Source organism: Siniperca chuatsi, linkage group LG17 (genome assembly GCF_020085105.1).
Source record: "Siniperca chuatsi isolate FFG_IHB_CAS linkage group LG17, ASM2008510v1, whole genome shotgun sequence".
NCBI classification, from domain to species: Eukaryota; Metazoa; Chordata; class Actinopteri; order Centrarchiformes; family Sinipercidae; genus Siniperca; species Siniperca chuatsi.
The window spans coordinates 4,762,300-4,779,293 of NC_058058.1; the positions used below are offsets into that span (position 1 = coordinate 4,762,300).

Sequence of the window (16,994 nt, forward strand, 5' to 3'; positions counted from 1 at the left end):
TTATGTGACCTCCCATCTCCTACAGTAAGTCTGAAAATTTGAACCATGGAACATAAAGACTATGAAAAGGACTAGAGCTATTTGTTGATGTTACAATGTACTTTTGACTTACGATGCACCTGTAAATCTTTTCAACACGCCACAGCTGCATGTGGACCGAGGAACTTCCTATCATTATCGTAAGGTCACGAGGGAGACGATAAGTCAAAAACACCAGTGTGACATAACAGTCAGAGAGAAGCACTGGCGTCCTGAGAAGTGTCATAGGAGAGGAGAGGGTGACACACTGTGACCTTTGACACAGAGCAGGAAGTCAGTGGTGACAGAAACAGAGACATATCTATGGGCAGGAAGGCAGCTTGTTGTTGGTTTAATGTTTTGGGCTGTTTGAAGGTTTGAGGCCATTGCCATTAAAGGATAATTTTGGTTTATTAAAACTTTTGGTCCAATGAGATCTGAGAACAGCAATATCGCTACAGCAAAGTCCCATCAGATTTCTTAGTAGTCAGTGGTGTCTTGGTGAGTGTTATTATTACTGTTGGGAATGATGGCTAAAACTATGAAAATAAGATCCAAGTTGTAATAAACTAATTATCCTTTAACCCTGATTTCACCTGAATTCTCATGGCCAGTGGTTGAAAGTAACTACATTTAGGCAAGTATTGTAAACAAGTGCAATTTTGAGGTACTTGTACTTTACTTTTGTTCAACATATATTTGGCACCTATTAAGCCAAACACGTGATCAGTTTGCTGTGTTTGAATATAACACATAAATGTTATTTAATTAGGTTAAAATACCAAACTGTGTTAACTAGTTAAACATTTGTTTAAGGTTCCCTTTTTCAGGAACGCCCTGTTCACACACACAGTTACAGTCTGTTCTGCTTTCCTCTGAGCTGGGGATTGCTCAAGGGCATTCCTTACTGGTGGAAAGCGCTGCTCTCTCACTTTCCCCACATGGGATCAAACTTGCGACCTTCTCGTCACAAGCCTGCTTCTTAACCTTTAGGACACCGCTGCACTTTGGTAAACGTAAAGTTTGCCGATAATATACTTCTGTACTTAAGTAAAACTTTGAATGTAGGACTTTTACAGTACTTTTAATGGAGTCATTTTTTATATTGTGTCATTGCTACTTTACATAAATAAAGGATTTAAATACTTCCTCCACCACTGTCCCTTGCTACTGCAGGACAGAGAGATCCTGCCATTATACACTCTGTTAGGAAAGGGAGGGAGTCTCAGTAGAAGTGAGAAATATGGTGTGTGGTCAGGACATGACCTCACTGAGCAGTAGCTTTTAGCTCTGCTGACAGACTGAAAAAGAGAGCGACAGACAGCTGGACGGACAGACTGAAGGCGAGGAGAGGAAACTGGTGGCAGGTTCAGATCTCGCTGGCCTCTCCTGAGCTTCATCAGGAACACGATTCATCCTCCTCTGATTTTTTTGTCACCTCTCTTGGTCATTGCAGCCTTTTGGTATTTGTCTATGTTAACTAACACTAAGTCTAAAGTATGACAGCACTGAAAATATCTGATCACAGGTCTGTAGGCTTGTGTATGTGTGAATGTACTGTATGTTTGTGTATGTGAGATCGGTTTGTGTGCAAACTTATTCTGAATGTGCTGTATGTGAACTTTAGACCATGTATTGCTGTGTGTGTGTGTGTGTTTCCCACTCCTCTTTTGACCTGGATCACCTCCTGCTCTGTAACCCACACTGAGTAGCACATCTCTCTCTCTCTCAAAACACCATCACACATGCCATTTTGATGGATTAATTTGGATCTGTGTTGCAGCCAAACGTACAAAGAATTACAGAGAAATTAAGGACTTTTAATACACTCGATATCCCTGCCTGCTCACTGAACATTTTGTTTCCCTTTCCAGAGAACTTTCCCATCTATCAACATCAGTGTAATGAGAGATCAGATTTAAAGGTTCAACATGTAACTGAAATACAAACCGTACAATACTCCCATCACAAAAAGCTCAATTATGACATGGGATTTTTCAGGCCAGTTTGACGACAGGGAATACAGCGAATACAGTACTGAGGTAGTTTTCTTGTCGGGTTTGGCTCCTGGCACCCCTGGCATCCTGCTCTGCCTCAATTCTGTGATTTACGGAGTTTCCTGATGGACAGATTTACTTGTTGCTAAAGTAACCGCTAACTGCTGCTAACTGTAGTTGCCATTAGCTAGTTAGCTAGCATTAGGAAATAAAAGTCCCCTGAAATAAATAAAAGTAGTCCTCTGAAAAACATAAAATATAAACCTATTTATTTATATATTTATTGCCTCATTTGTTTATTTCAGGATTTATTTCATAGGCATATTTATTTATTATGTATTTATTTATTTAATATTGACTTAAATGGCATTCCATATTTTCACAGAGTCGGTCAGTCTGTCTGTCTGTCTGATTCGTCTGGTAGGGGTCAGACAGACAGACGGATAGACTAGATGGCCAACACTCTTAGGTCAGTAAGTCTAATCTTAGCTTAGCATCACTTTCAAAGCAACATACATCAGCACTTCATAAAATAAATAGACAAGTACATTTTTGATTTGGCTTGAGTTTGTGATGAGAAGAATTCAGAGCAGGCGCTCAGAGATGGTGTCACACTCAGAAAACGACGTGTACCCATTACAGGAGATCTGTTTGCCTCCTTCAGATCCAAATGGGGCACCAGTATCTGTTCACGTGCTGTTCTGAAGCTACAGAGCCAGCAGAACTCCAAGTTTCTTTCAAGTCAGGTGCTGAACACTACTGCAGTGATGTGCTATTTAGCCACACTAGTGGCAGGACTCTAGTCCAGACTGAAATATCTCGACATGTATTGCATGGTTTGCCGTGAAATTTTGGTAGACATTCTTTGTACCCAGAGGATGAATCCCTAAACAAACTCTAAGACATTTGTTTTCATCAGAAAACTACTGAGTCAGAGAATCCCTGATAGTAAATAGGTGCTAATTTCAAGATTAATGTAACTACTGATCTCAAATGGCCTCAGTTAGGCCACTATGGTTTAAAAGGTATAGAAAGACACAATTAATTCACTGTCATGGACTTAAACAGCAAAAAGGATCATACTTGTTAATTACAACTTAGATCTTACTTTCAGTTTTATCCTTCATTTTTACAAGTTACACAACGTCATGATCGCTATAACAAAGTTTGCTGTTTATATCTGTTCTGAACGACCACACTCAAAGGCGGGGTGAAAAGCTGGCCGTCATAGAGAGGCAATAATGGTAAAATAATTATGATAATAATAATTAGCATAACAACCTTTACACTGAATCCTTTTAGTACGTGTCTCCTTCTCTACATGCCTTTCAGCTTTCCTAGTCTCATAAACATTAAAATATACCTGGCAGCAGGACCTGTAAAGAGCCATTCTAATATTAATAATACTGAACCCTGGGGATTTGCCCCATGTGTCCAATAAAACTGTAGTCTGCACACATCATCTTGATCTTAATAAAATCCTCTGCAAGAAACAAGAAACAAAATTGAATGTACGTAATGATTTCAACATTTAATAGTATGTGCATTTAACTTAACTACTAGTTCTTAGTTAGAATAACAGCTACTGTACAGGTATGTGATAACATTATGTTGTGGCACACTTTTATTAACAGAAACTTGTCACCTCTACAAATATTTCACAACATCACTGTGTGTCATATTTTGTAGCATTTCGTGACGTTTGCATTTTCACCCAAATATTGTCTTTTACTATTTATTACTGCGTTAAATTTTTTTCATATTTATGACTTGTCCCGTTATCAACTTTAAGCCTCTCTTTTCCTCACTGACACTAGACACACACAGTCACACTCATTGTTTGTCACTGGCATACTTAAGACACATAGCGTTAATGCAACATATCAGGTGAAATGTCAGGAGAGGAGTTTGGATCGGAATAGTTCACAGGCCGCCGGCCAGTGTCCTCCCTCCGACCCGCTGACTTTCTTCCCAAGTATGATATGGTAATCAAACTGTCTTCCTTTAATTAGCTTGCTAATTCATGAGTTTTGGCTCAGGATGATTTGTGAGATAACTTGAGTTGTTCCTCCTCACAGATGCTCTCTTTATCTCTGCCACTGTAGAACATCGAGAATTTGTTGTTGGCTCAAATCAGCAGCAATATACTATTTGACACTAGATGCTAGGGTGATTTAGGATGCTGGGATAAGCAGGGGGTGCAGTGGGGACAGAAAGTTCAAAGGTCAAAAGGTTAGAGTCATTCATGATCACTTTTTACTTTTAGGTTTTCAGGGAAACCTGAACCAACACCTTGACGTGTTGTTGGGTAGTCAACCAGGAAAGCAGGAGTAAGACCCAATTGCAGACACATAAGCAGAGTGGGTGCAGTTTAGGGACATTTTAAAAAAAAGGTACAAAGCTTAGGGGATGGTGAGGCAGGCAAAAGTCAAATCCACAGAAGCAGTACAAACAGGCAAACAAATCCAAACCCAAAGGCAGGCAGAAAAGTCCAAAAGTCCAATCCTCAGGGAAGGTCCAGGAAAAACAAAGAACAACAACACCAGAACGAGGCTGGGATGCTTGACATGAGGTACGAAGTACAAATGACAAACTGACTCTGAACAAAGGAAAAACTCAAAACTCAAACTCAAAAGGGCAAACAATCAAAATTGGAGGGAAAAGCAAACAAAGTCAGGAAGTAAAACAACCAGACACACGAGGAGAAGAGAACACTTCAAAATAAAACAGGAAATAACAGGACAAAAACCTCAAACCCTGACACGATGTGATGACTTAGGTGGAGGTGTGTGTGTATGTGTGTGTCTAAAGGTGTAAATCCTGCATTACTGTCCTGTCATACCTGCATCTCCCCTATGTGACTAAACAAAGCCTTAAAAACATATTTGCAGAAGCGATTATAAACTCAGGTTTAGTTTTATATGTTGTGTGCATGTTTTCATACATATAGTTGTTTATTGCTTGTGTGTGAAAACCTTGTATCTCCAAAATTCCAGCTTTTCAGGAACTAAAGAAAGCAACCTTGCTTTTAGCTTTACGCTCCGAGTTTATCTGACTGATATGGAAAGAGTTTCACAAGCAAACATTTATTTGAATTTAATTTATAGACAGTAACTAAAAATGGATTTACAACTAAGGTTGCATTTGGTAAAACATGATATTTATCTGTATGTGTGGTGTGTAGGTGATATATGTAGAGTTGTCACTGAGGCCTCAAACTCTTTGTAATGCCTTAGACAACAGCTCTCCTTTTTTTAAAAAGTACTTTATAGTACAGCCAAGACAATATATATTGTCAAAGTAAACAATAAAAAGTGTTTTTTTAGCTTCAAACAAAGGTCTCTAACAGTTCTGGAGGAAATTGAAAACCTATTGGTTTCTTCTGCTATGATTCTGCGTCATATTTCTATTTTTAGGGTGATCATGGGGTGAGGGCAGTTTTTACATCCTTACATAGGCCGAATAGATTTGTGTTTTCACCTCGGCTTGTTATTTACGACTTCTCCGTTTTTTTTATTAGACTGGGCAGCGGTTCAGCATTCTGCGGTCTGTCACTGCTTCTTCTCTATGGTGGCAGAGACGTGTCAAATGAACTGCAACCACAATGCTTTGCAAATTCAAAAAACACAAGTGCATTAAAGGAAAACACAAATGCAAAAGTCACGACATAACAACGGAAGTGAGCAACAACAGATGTTGAGAATGAAACAGACACACTATTATTGCCTACACGCAAAGCAGGGGTTTACACACAGAGCTCTGGAAAAAACCTAAGGTCGTTCCTTGAAAAAACAATTCTCGGTTATTGCTGCAATGCTATGTCATCTGGTAATGTGCAGTAGTGGCAAATACGTATATATAATTTCCTGTATGCAGTGCTATAACACCTGTAAATGTTATCAGTGAAACGATTTCTTTCACTGTGTCTGTGTGCTGAAATCCACCTCTGCAGTAGGTATCCAGCTGATTGTATTGGCGTGAAAGTTCAGTGTGTGACTTGGCTGGACAGTGAGGCTGAGGCGTCAGAGCTGTGGGCCGCGGCACAAACATGGCGCTGAAAGGTTGTAGTGTCAAATTTATGACCGAGGATCTATTTTTGAAAACATCTGGGGAAGCTCTCCAAATGGTCCTCACTGTGTGTGTCTGTGTGTGTGCGTGCTTGTTCATGTGATCATGTAATCTATTTGCATTGGTGTATAATCTTACGAGGACATTATCGAGATAATGCCAGGCCATGTCTTTTAAGGTCAACAGACTTAAAATCAGTTAATAAATCGATTTATTTGCTGTGCAAATAAATTGGCAGATGTGAGTCTTTTTGATGTAAAGTAAAATCACGGGATGATTCATTGTGCTGTCAAACTGTTTTAAGTCATTAAAAAAAGAGCCTTTTACAAAAACAATAATTTTATTGCATTTGAATTATTATATTTTGTAAACTGAAAATGTCTGTATAGTAGGTACAGTTACATGAATAAACAAAAAGTTTACATTGTACACTTAGGCTACATTGTGTCAATGACACTTGAAAGGTATTGCAGTATTATTACTGTGTAATATTGAATTTAATACATTAAATCCTAATTGAATACATTCAATTTAATACATTTGATACAGTGTACATTTACCATACAAAGTAAGAGAAGACGTAGTTTTGTAGTTATGTACAAAGTGCTACAGCAAAAGCATCTTAGTGCTAATATACTAAAATACAAAACTTACGTTAGCTAAAAGTTGCTAGCTGCCAACTGCTGCTAGAGAACAGTGCTACACAAGTGCTACTGAAATATATGCAGCATATAAATATTTACTTCCAGAAAGTGCCAATACGTTGATACGTTGACATTTAGTTAACATTTCTGCCCTTTGAAACACTGTTGTGCTGTGCACCTCTCAGTCCGCTAGCAGACGTGTTTATGGCTGTAAAAACTGGGCACTACTGCAGTCTGTATACAGTTCATAGCCTACTATGATGTATACACAAGTCTAGACCCAAATATAGATGCAATGCGCTAAAGAGGGTATCTTTTACAAGGACATGCTAACATTACAGCACTATTAAACACAAATAATCCCCGGAACTGCAGCTGTTACACTATTGACGTTTCAAGTCATTTTCAATCTGAAATATAAGATACAGTTAGTGCTATAGTAAATATGTTTTAATTGATTAAAAAATTATTGTTAAATTAATTAATTAACTGCCAAAAACAAATGAGACCATGATTGAAACAATTTGTTAGCCCACAGAAAACATACAGTATATATCAAAATTAAAACCAGATGTCCCACAAACCTGGTTTTCATTTAACAAAGGAAAGCAGCTAATTTTCAAATCTGAGAAGCTTGAACCAGAGAGTGTTTATGTGTTTACCTACTGCAGGCCCTACAGTGTGCATAGCACAATGGCAAGGAGGTTTGCCTATTAAAAAATAAAAACAATATTAGTCAGGTTTCACAAATTAAACCTAAACATCACACACATCCTTGATATATCAAAAAGGTGACCAGTAGTTACTTCCTTATTCATCAGTATACAAATCAGTTCACAAATCTCCTTATCGCTCTCCTCTCCCCTCCATCTCTTTCATGTTCCTGATTGCTCCTTTCCCTCTGCTCTTCTTCCTCTCCTCCTCCAGCCGCACCCTCTCCCTCTCCATCACCCAGTCCCCTCCGAGGTAACTGAGCCCATCCTCAGGTCGTCCACGAAGCCGGGGCCTCGGGTCGAGGAGCGACTGGAAGAAGGAACAGGCCAGCGGGGTGAAACATGCAAAATGGGGCGCTATGGGAGGGTGGTCTTTCTTTCCAAGTTCTGCCCCAATTAAATCAATGCCATCCTGTGCGCTCTCACCCTGTGGCTCTGCCCACACATCCAGTTCGTCATCAGGGCCTTTTGCTCTGTCAAACCATTCCTGATATTTCAGGTATGACTGGCAGTCGCTGGTTGTTTCAGCCCAGGGATGACTGCCGGTGAGCATGGCGTAGGTCAGGATCCCAAGTGCCCAACTATCTGTGCTGGGCTCCACAGACACCCAAACTCTTGTCTTCTTTTTCTTCTCTTCATCCTTAACGCCATCATTCCCGTCATTCATGCTTCTCCAGCTGTCCTCATTTCCGCGAGCGATCTCTGCCTCAGGGGTGCAGTAAGGAGAGCTGTACCAGACCTCCGGGACCCTGGTGCCCCTGGCCTTCACCTGGTGTAGAATATTAATTTATTTGTCACTTGTATACAACAAAGAAACATGTAAAAATACAGTAAATAAAATGTAATAAAAACAGGCTACATGTTCCTGTGCATTGACGCACATCCTTTGAACCCAGGACTGTTTTTTTCCCATCTTCACCTACTTTAAAATAAGTTAAAATAAGTACTCTGTTAAGGTTAGGGGACCTTCATTGTCATGGTTACAATAATAAACACATGGTTAGGGTTAGGGAACGAACATTGTCATGGTAAAAATAACCAATGTTGACTCGTGGGTGGGAACAGGAAACGAACAGTGGTCACTCGTGTTAAAGTCTGATGTTTTGTTGACCCATCCTTCCACCCCAACTTTCTCCCTACTTGGACTTTGTCGCTCTATAATAACGTCACATGACTTCCTCCTTTGCTCCCGTCTTAATCATTACGGCCACTAGAGGGTTTGTCACTTGGATGTAAACACACTGTATGTTGTTTTGGGGCACTGGCTGAAATAACTGATGCTGTCCTTTTTCTTGGGAGGACAGACTCCATTGTCATTTTCAGAATAACTTAGGCTCCATCATCTGACACTTAAGTGGTACAGTACTGTATATATTTTATACTGACCATGCCAAAGTCTCCTAGTTTGACCCAGCGGCAGGCGGAGTCACACAGGAAGACGTTCTCTGGTTTGAGGTCTCTGTGGACAAAACCAAGAGAGTGCAGGTGGGACAGAGCGCCACACAGCTGGGACACCACCCGCTGACAACAGTCCTCCTCCATACCGACCTGAGGAGAAGGGGGGATCATGGAAGGAGAAGGATGTGTAAGCAATACTGTAATCAGAAAGAAGTCTATTTAAATGAAAAGGAACCTGAACAGTGAAACTCAAAAAAGTCAAAAAGTCACAGATTTTCTCTGACAATGCAACACATTAATTCTATTAATTACGTGACTGCAAACCTTTATAGTCATGACTAAAAACTATTTTCCAGTAGCAGAAACCCCATATCCAAGAAATCTAATCATCTGTCAGTTATTCCTTAATCTGATTACAGTCGGGCCTTAACACTTCATCATCCACTTTTGCAAACTGTAGAAATCTGAACACAAAACCATGATAAATACAGTGTGTGTTGTACTATTCATAACACTTAAAAGCTCTGTTGGAACAACTGTATACCTCAGGCAAGATGACATCGTAGAGATCGCCAAAGAGGCTTGCTTGCTGAGCGAAGACGTAGTGCGAAGGCGTGGAGTAGGCGATTCCCAGGGCTCTGGTCAGGGACGGGTGGGTGCAGAATGACAGAGAGAGGTTATACTCCCTCAGGAAAGAGAAAAGAGAAGTGGACTCACGAGGGAAGAACTTCAGAGCCATCGGAGTACCTGGAGGATACAAGGGAAGGTTATTGATGTAGGTCTCTTTTTTTGGTGTGTTGAGGCTGAACAAGTGTTAGTTTCCTCCCTCACCTCTCTTCCTGTGTACAGCCAGCATGACTTTGCCATACGAGCCTTCACCCAGGAGCTTTAGGACCTTGAAGTGCTCCGATGTGTCCATTGCAGTCAGAGACTGAGCCGTCAGATGGCACATCTCATCCAGGAGCTTTGTGGCAGCCTGGACACACACACACACACACACACACACACACAAACACACACACACACACACACACAACAAAATGGTGACGTTAAAAAACCTTAAATGTGAAGAATACTCACACTACAAGACATGTTTTTGTCTTAGTCTGTTGGTCTTTTGACATGTGGGTGCACAAATTACACAACTGATCTCAGGTGAGGTGTACTGACAATGTCATAATGGGTGCATGAGTGCTGATTCCCAACCCTGTCTCCTACAAATTACATTTATATAGTACTAAATTATTATAGTGACAAACATAATGGCTGCCTGGATTCTATTCAGAGGCAACATTGTTTGAGTGAATGAAGCGTTACATTTATCTACCACACAGGAGTTGCAGGGAGGTGGTCAGGGTGAATGGCGAGTGGGCAAAGTGCAGGACTTTAACTCCAGTTCAGGGTCTAAGATCAAATATCTGTTATCTGTAGTTGGGTTAAGGCGACAAAAGCATGTTGGTTAAGGTTAGGGAAAGAATTAAATGTTAATAAAAATGTCTTGTTTTGAGCTTCAAGTCACTGCTGACCTGAAACAAGTGCATTACCATGGTTTAAATCATAGATGAACTCGTTAATAAGAGCACCAGCAGAGTTGGTGCACAGGTCCAAATAGACCTTTCTCATGGTGGACATTCATCAAACACAGATATAACTGATAACATAAATACTGGCTACATCTATCAGTTAACTATGTTTCTCATTAACTATGTTAATGTGTGCACAGCTACATTTAAGCTGAATAAACACAACATTTGAGTGGTCAAAGTGCTTCTTTTCAGCGTGGAATCTCTTGTAGCTCTTTGGAATGTAACACAACCGTTGCAGTGATGATTGTCGTCATGGCGATGCTGGCAACACTGATCCACGGGTATAAACATGTCTGTTAATAGCCTCTTGAAATCCTTTGACATACATACACACACACATACACACACACACACACACACACACACACACACACACACACACACACACACACACACACACACACACACACACACACACTGATCTTTGTTTTGTCTGGTGGCATGTTGGTGTTTCCACCACAGCTGGCACCCTTGGGTCCAGGCTGGGCTTTGGTGTCACCGTACATCCAGACATGGGGCAGCTCATTACAGCTCATTAAAGAACAACTCAGAGCTGTGAATGTGCCGTACACAGATGCTTTGAATCCCAGCTGTGGCAACAGGCCAGATTTTATGATCAAATGGGAAGATTTATTTAGCTAAAAACGCAAAACAAGAAACAAGTTTCTCATGTTTCATGAGAAAAGATGCAATACAAAACATCCTTTAAAAGTACTACTTTATGATTGCTGATGAAGAGAATCAAAAGTTTCAATATGTTTCTGAATATTTTGCAATGACAGTGCAGCATATACAGCAGTGTTATGCCATGAGGTCCATCAGCACTATGTGTGAATACAATATTAGAGTGGGTGGTCTCAGTGGAAACTGAACTCTAACCCTCTGAGTGTTTGTGCCATGCTCTAATTACTCAGTTATTCAGGTCTGGCTGAGACAAATGTTTTAAAATATTTTAAATGTTCATTTTGAGCTAAGAAAAACAACTCCATCCTCAGCTTCGTGACCACACATTTCTTAGATAATCCAATGTTTTTTTTCTAATTGGTTTATGATGTAGGAGAATTTTCTCAACCCATAAAGGAACACTCAATCCCTCAGTTTATCTGAAAAATCACCAAATTTGGAAATAACACTGGACAGTGATGATAATGTAGCCGAAGCTGCTCACACAAGTGTAAGAAATTCAAATTTCGCAGATGGTGTGAATACAGCCACACAGTGTGGAGGATCAGGGGTTAAGGGGGTATTCAGTGAGCAGCATAGCTGAAGCGCTCAGAGTTGGTCAGGTTTAGACGAGTGTAAGAGGAGGTGACACCGGTCTGAGCCAGCACAGAACAACTCCAACAGCTTCTCTGTGGGATGCCGGGCTGAACGCTCACGTTACATATGACAGACACACAAGGTTGGACCTGTCATTACTGGTGTGTGTGTGTGTGTGTGTGTCTCAGAGATAAATGTCCTGAGTATGTCCTCTACATGGAAATGGATCTCTGTGGACCACAAACACCAGTGTGATGAATGACAAGATGATCTGTCTATGCATGTGTGTGTGTGTGTGTGTGTGTGTTTGTGTCAGGAAGTGTGTACTGGGACATACACACATCCAAAAGTCAGCTCAACTTTTAAACAGTTGTCCGCCTAAAATGTGTTTAGCATGTAAAATGAACATACATTTTCTACTTGTGTGTAAACAATTTATAATCTATAAAATACATGCAGTAATCAATATTTGAGCTTCACAGGAACCTGGCTGGGTTTCTAGTCACTCTTTATGTGTTTAAAAAAAATATTTTACAATCCATTTTCAACAGGTTTCAGGATTATTAAACATCATCTACGTGAAGAAAACAGCACCTGAAAAAATATAAATAATTTCGGACATCTTTAATCAAATATTTAAGTGATCAAGTTAATATTTGTGAAGAAGAATTAGTTGATGTAGGTGAATGAAACTTTCAGTTCACATATGTCCATGCAGTTTACGGTATGTTAAATGAGACATCAAAGCCTCAATATATATACCAAAAAATCTTGAGGAATATTCTTTTGAGGAATTACTTTGTCCACATGTTCCAAATACATTTTAATCATTCAACTTACACTGAGCTAGAGCAGCTCACAATAAGTAATCATTTTCCAGTTTCTAGATGAAAGACTTTACAAGCTGTCAATAGTATTAAGGGTAAAGATCTTGCAACCTGAAATTATTCTTCTTAGTCTAAAATGTTCTTCAAAAGTGTTACAAATTTAAACATTTAACTTCTATGAGATTGTGACATTTATTAGGCAGCAAAAGCCCATTATGGACTGTAATGATGATAATCATGATAGAGATAATTGTTGTAACAACAGTATTATGAAATAAACACAAATATTCTGACCTCATGGGGAAAATACTGTGCGTATCTGTAATGACATGATATTAAACTGAGTTATCTGTCACTTGTGTTAAGATTATACTGCAAGAAATATATTTATGCCTCTAAAGTGGGTTTAAAATCTGCTTTACAATGCACTTTAATTAAAGTCCTGCTGCATCAGATAGTAATTGTGATTTCTCTAAAATGGGTTAATTTGCCATTTAAAAATATGTAAATATGCATACATCTTTTTGCATTGTGCCTGCTCATGAAATGATTAAACTATACTCCATACATACGACATTCTACATCTGATAATTTGGTACTAAATTAATTTAAAGGGTCAGTTCACCCAAATTACAATTTTTTCCCCTTCTCATTTATGTCTAGTCGTATCTCTCCATGTAGATAGTTTTGTTTTTATTTGTTCAGGTTATGACATATCTGTCTCTGAGATTTCTGCTCACAGAATCACTGTCGCTGTTACTCTGGATGATCCACAGAACGCATTGTGAACAGTTTTCATAGGGACTATTTGTATTATTAGAAAGTAGTTACCATGAAAACTATTCACAGAGGTGCTCAATGCTGTGAGCACCACAAATGATATTCCATTCATCTCCGTTGTATTCGGGTGAAGGCAGAAGTCGGATATCTCAGAAACCGCACAAATATCACTAAAACTATCAGTATGGTTATACATCTAGAGGTAAATGAGAAAATTATTTTTTCACAAATTGAATGAACTGACCCTTTAATCTATGAAAACTTTTCTCACGTTGGTTGTGTGTGCAGTGAGGGAATCCCTGCACCGGGTTAGACTTACTGTCATGTTGCAGCTGTGGTTCAGTTCGGCACTGTTGATCTTCAGTGAGAAATCTGTTTGACATAAATTTTCGTCCTGGTCTTCATTTAGCAGGTGCACCTGACAGGAAATCCTTCACAGATCTTCATCTGCTGAGTCTTCTTTCCACCTACAGCACAAAACCATGGGCGTCTCAGTCTGCTGCAGCGAGAGTTTGGTTGTAGTTTGCAGTCAGTGGAGAAACTCTCCAAACTGTCCGTCGAGCTTGTTGGAGGATTTCATGTCTGCTGCTGCTGCTGCAACTTTTATCCCAAAGTGATCTGTCCTCACTTCCACTCCTCCCCCTGTCCTCCCTCTGCTGCTGCTGCTGCACTGCAGGGTGGATCCTGAAGACTGTCATGCATGCATGTTTGCATGTGTGTGTGCACGCTCTCGTACTTTTATCTTTGTGAAAACCAGCCGGAGTTTTAGACCACGTGTGTGAGGGCATTTTTATGTTAAGGTGCATGGTAAGGGTTGGGGAGGGTAAGCATCATGTCATTAATGGTCTTCACAAGTGTAAATACAGAAAAAATGTTTTTGTGTTTGTGTGTGTGTTTGCCTAGACTGTACAGTATAACCATATGTGAAAAGACAGAGAAAAAATATGGGACTGACGTGCAGTGATTCTCAATGGCTTGATAACAGTGCGACATCATCTTAGAAAGGACTGGAGTTTAACTCCTGCAAACATCTATATACAAACTGACCTTCAAAAAGTCCAAACACTTAAAAAAAAAGACGCTATTTGTAGTACCAGTCATGCCAAAATAATAGTATTTAAATGGCCTTATCTAAGGGATCTTGTGCTGTGCCATAAGCAACAAGTTCTCCAAACTAAATGACAAAATACGTCATTTGTCCTTGCCCTCTAGGACCTCAGCAGGACGACATCATTTGTCACATATCACTGTTAAAAAATGAATGTTTTGTGATCTGAAAACACTGTGGTTAAGGTTTAGTTGGGTTAGGTTTAGGCTCAAACATGGCTTGGTTGGATAGAATTAGACATTGTTTGGGTTAAAATGACAACTTTATTATGGTAAGGAGAGCTTCGTCGTCATGGTTACAATAATAAGAACTTGGTTAAGGTTCGGAAACGATTGTGGTCATGGTTAAAAGAAACCAATGTTGACTGTCGGTTGGAAACAGTAAACGAACAGCGGTCTCTCATGTTAAAGCCCGATGTTTTGTTGACCCGTTCATCCACACCGACAAACAACATGAAGTTTGTCGCTCTAACGTCACCTGACTTCTTCCTTTGCTCCTGTCACGATTGCGCCGGCCACTAGAGGGCTCTGTCACTTATCGTAAATATTTGTCGTAAATATTATGTTGCTTTGGGGCATTTGCAGAAACGACTGATGCTGACGCTCCTCTTGGGAGGACAGTACCACCATGAGTCTACAAATGAAGGAAGTGAAAGATGGTTCATGAGGTTAATGAGGGAAAGTGATTTCCTTACATATAACAGACAGATTTACTCTATGTGGCACAAATTGAGGTAAAAAACTGTAACTATTATTTTCTCAGTTATAGTCCCATCCCCTTTGCAGAGAACAAGAATGGAAAAGTATGTGTGTTGCTCCAGTGTTGTTCCCTCTCTGTCCTGTTGTGACATCCAGACAATATTTAGCTATTGATCTGTCAGTCAACAAATTATGACCTGCCACTCACGCTCTCTGCATACAAAACATGTCTTTCTATCTTTCTCCCTCCCTCCCTCTCTCTCTCTATTTCCAGCCAAAGGATTTTCCTCTAACACCCAGACCCCCTGTGGGTTGCAGATCCAGCTCTCAGCTGCTACCAGTGACCACACGTACAACTGCAGGATCATTCAGACTTTCCCGGGAGGCCGGCATTAGTTACAGGGTAAGTCTGTCAGTGTGTGAGATCATCTGTCTGTGGCCACATGTCAACAAGCTGACATTATGCAAGTCACTGTGTGTTACTTCAGGTCACTCATACAGTTCACAGCTGAACAGCAGTGGTCTGTACAATCCCATGTGTGTCACCCAGCCTTGTGTGGACGCTTTTATCCTCAGTGCTTTATGAGTGCTTGCATTTCATGCAGCAGATGTGGAGTTTTATTAATACTGCAACATGTGTTAGAGTCAGAGCAGTACAGCACAGTTACTGTCATTAGTTCAGCTACTTAAGTTCAGCTACTCCATTTACATAAACAGTAGTTTTTCAAAAGCAACAGATGAGAAAGTGTTGGTAACACTTTATTTTACGGGGCTGTTTCCTAATAATCTCCTGGAAGCACTATGTAATTTGAGAAAGTTAGAAAGATGTGTTGGGTATAAAAGCAGTTTTAAAGCATTAGCACACTAACTTTAAAATTGAAGTTTGAAAAAGTTATAGAGGTAAGAAAGTTAGCACAGCTGACCGCTACTGGCAAGTAGCAAAAATGCTGACTCAAAGCAAATTCACAAGCACAAACAAAAAAAAAGAAAAGAAAAGAAAAGAACAAGAATGACCCACTGTATGTTTTTGGGGAGCTAACAGTAGTTACCTGTGAGCTCTTTATGCCATTTCCCATGTCAACAGTGAAAATAAATAGCAACAAATCATATATTTACGTGTCCTAAACATTTCATGAAATGAACCATCTATAAGCTGTAACTATCTGCGTGAGCTAGTTGGGCTACACTGCTGACCTTCAAAAACAGACAGTCGTCACCTGAAAAATGAGCCAGTGGTTGTTTGTTCAAACACTTAAAACGACCTATGTTTTTCTGACAGGTGAAAGCAAAGGTGGAGGTAGCTTGATGTTATTTTAGCCCCACAAAACTTCTAGGGTGGATGGTGGGGTATACAAAGTCTCTGACTTTGTCGCCGGAGACCACTGTTTGCACACTGTTCCATATCAAAAGCCATTGTTGCGTCAGCTTCACACCATGACCATAATATTTTTTCTTACCGTAACCAATTAGTTCAAGTTGTCTAAATCTTAACCATAGCTGTGGCAGATCAGACAACTTTCAATGTTTTGGTAACAGTTATTTTGAACAGTTTTGGAAAGCACTGACAGACAATGTTGTCCTACCAATAGGCCTTTTTCACAGAAGACATTTTGACACGTGACAGGAAAAGCACAGCTGTAAATGATAAAATCAATGGTGACTCAACCAATAAGATTATTTCCACCACCACAGTTGTTCAGGTTTTGGAAAAGATCACTGATTCAGTGTAGTGTAAAGTGTTATTATGTTAACCAGTACAGTACATCACCATGGGAGTCAGATCTCTGTTTCAAGTGTAAAACTTTATTAATGACTTCATGTAAAACTTACAAAAACAAAACATACAAAATGTATAAATAGTACTGTAAAGGTCATTACAGTATGACACTACTGTATT

At 39.8% G+C, this 16,994-nt stretch overlaps 1 protein-coding gene across 2 annotated transcripts; it reads right to left on the reverse strand.

Annotated features, from left to right (window-relative positions):
- Positions 1–7,537: 7,537 nt before the first annotated feature.
- On the reverse strand, positions 7,538–13,998 carry si:ch211-171h4.3 (serine/threonine-protein kinase SBK2). Of its 2 annotated transcripts, XM_044172435.1 has the most exons (6): positions 13,611–13,998; positions 10,156–10,263; positions 9,670–9,814; positions 9,383–9,585; positions 8,827–8,988; positions 7,538–8,209 (listed from the first exon to the last, which is right to left on the reverse strand). In XM_044172435.1, exons 3-6 carry the CDS (start codon positions 9,788–9,790, stop codon positions 7,574–7,576), a joined length of 1,122 nt encoding a protein of 373 aa, XP_044028370.1. In that variant the 5' UTR covers positions 9,791–9,814; positions 10,156–10,263; positions 13,611–13,998; the 3' UTR covers positions 7,538–7,573. The 2 variants fall into 2 exon arrangements, with proteins under 2 accessions (XP_044028370.1, XP_044028368.1); XM_044172433.1 differs by lacking the exon at positions 10,156–10,263 and having other exon boundaries at positions 13,611–13,997.
- Positions 13,999–16,994: the final 2,996 nt, after the last annotated feature.

What these genes read in the sequence shown, in the direction of transcription:
- si:ch211-171h4.3 (XM_044172433.1), bottom strand. An exon ending in ACGATGTCATCTTGCCTGAG is followed by an intron (nt 8,989 to 9,382) that starts GTATACAGTTGT and finishes CCTTCTCCTCAG; the next exon opens with GTCGGTATGGAGGAGGACTG. An exon ending in AACTAGGAGACTTTGGCATG is followed by an intron (nt 8,210 to 8,826) that starts GTCAGTATAAAA and finishes ATTCTACACCAG; the next exon opens with GTGAAGGCCAGGGGCACCAG.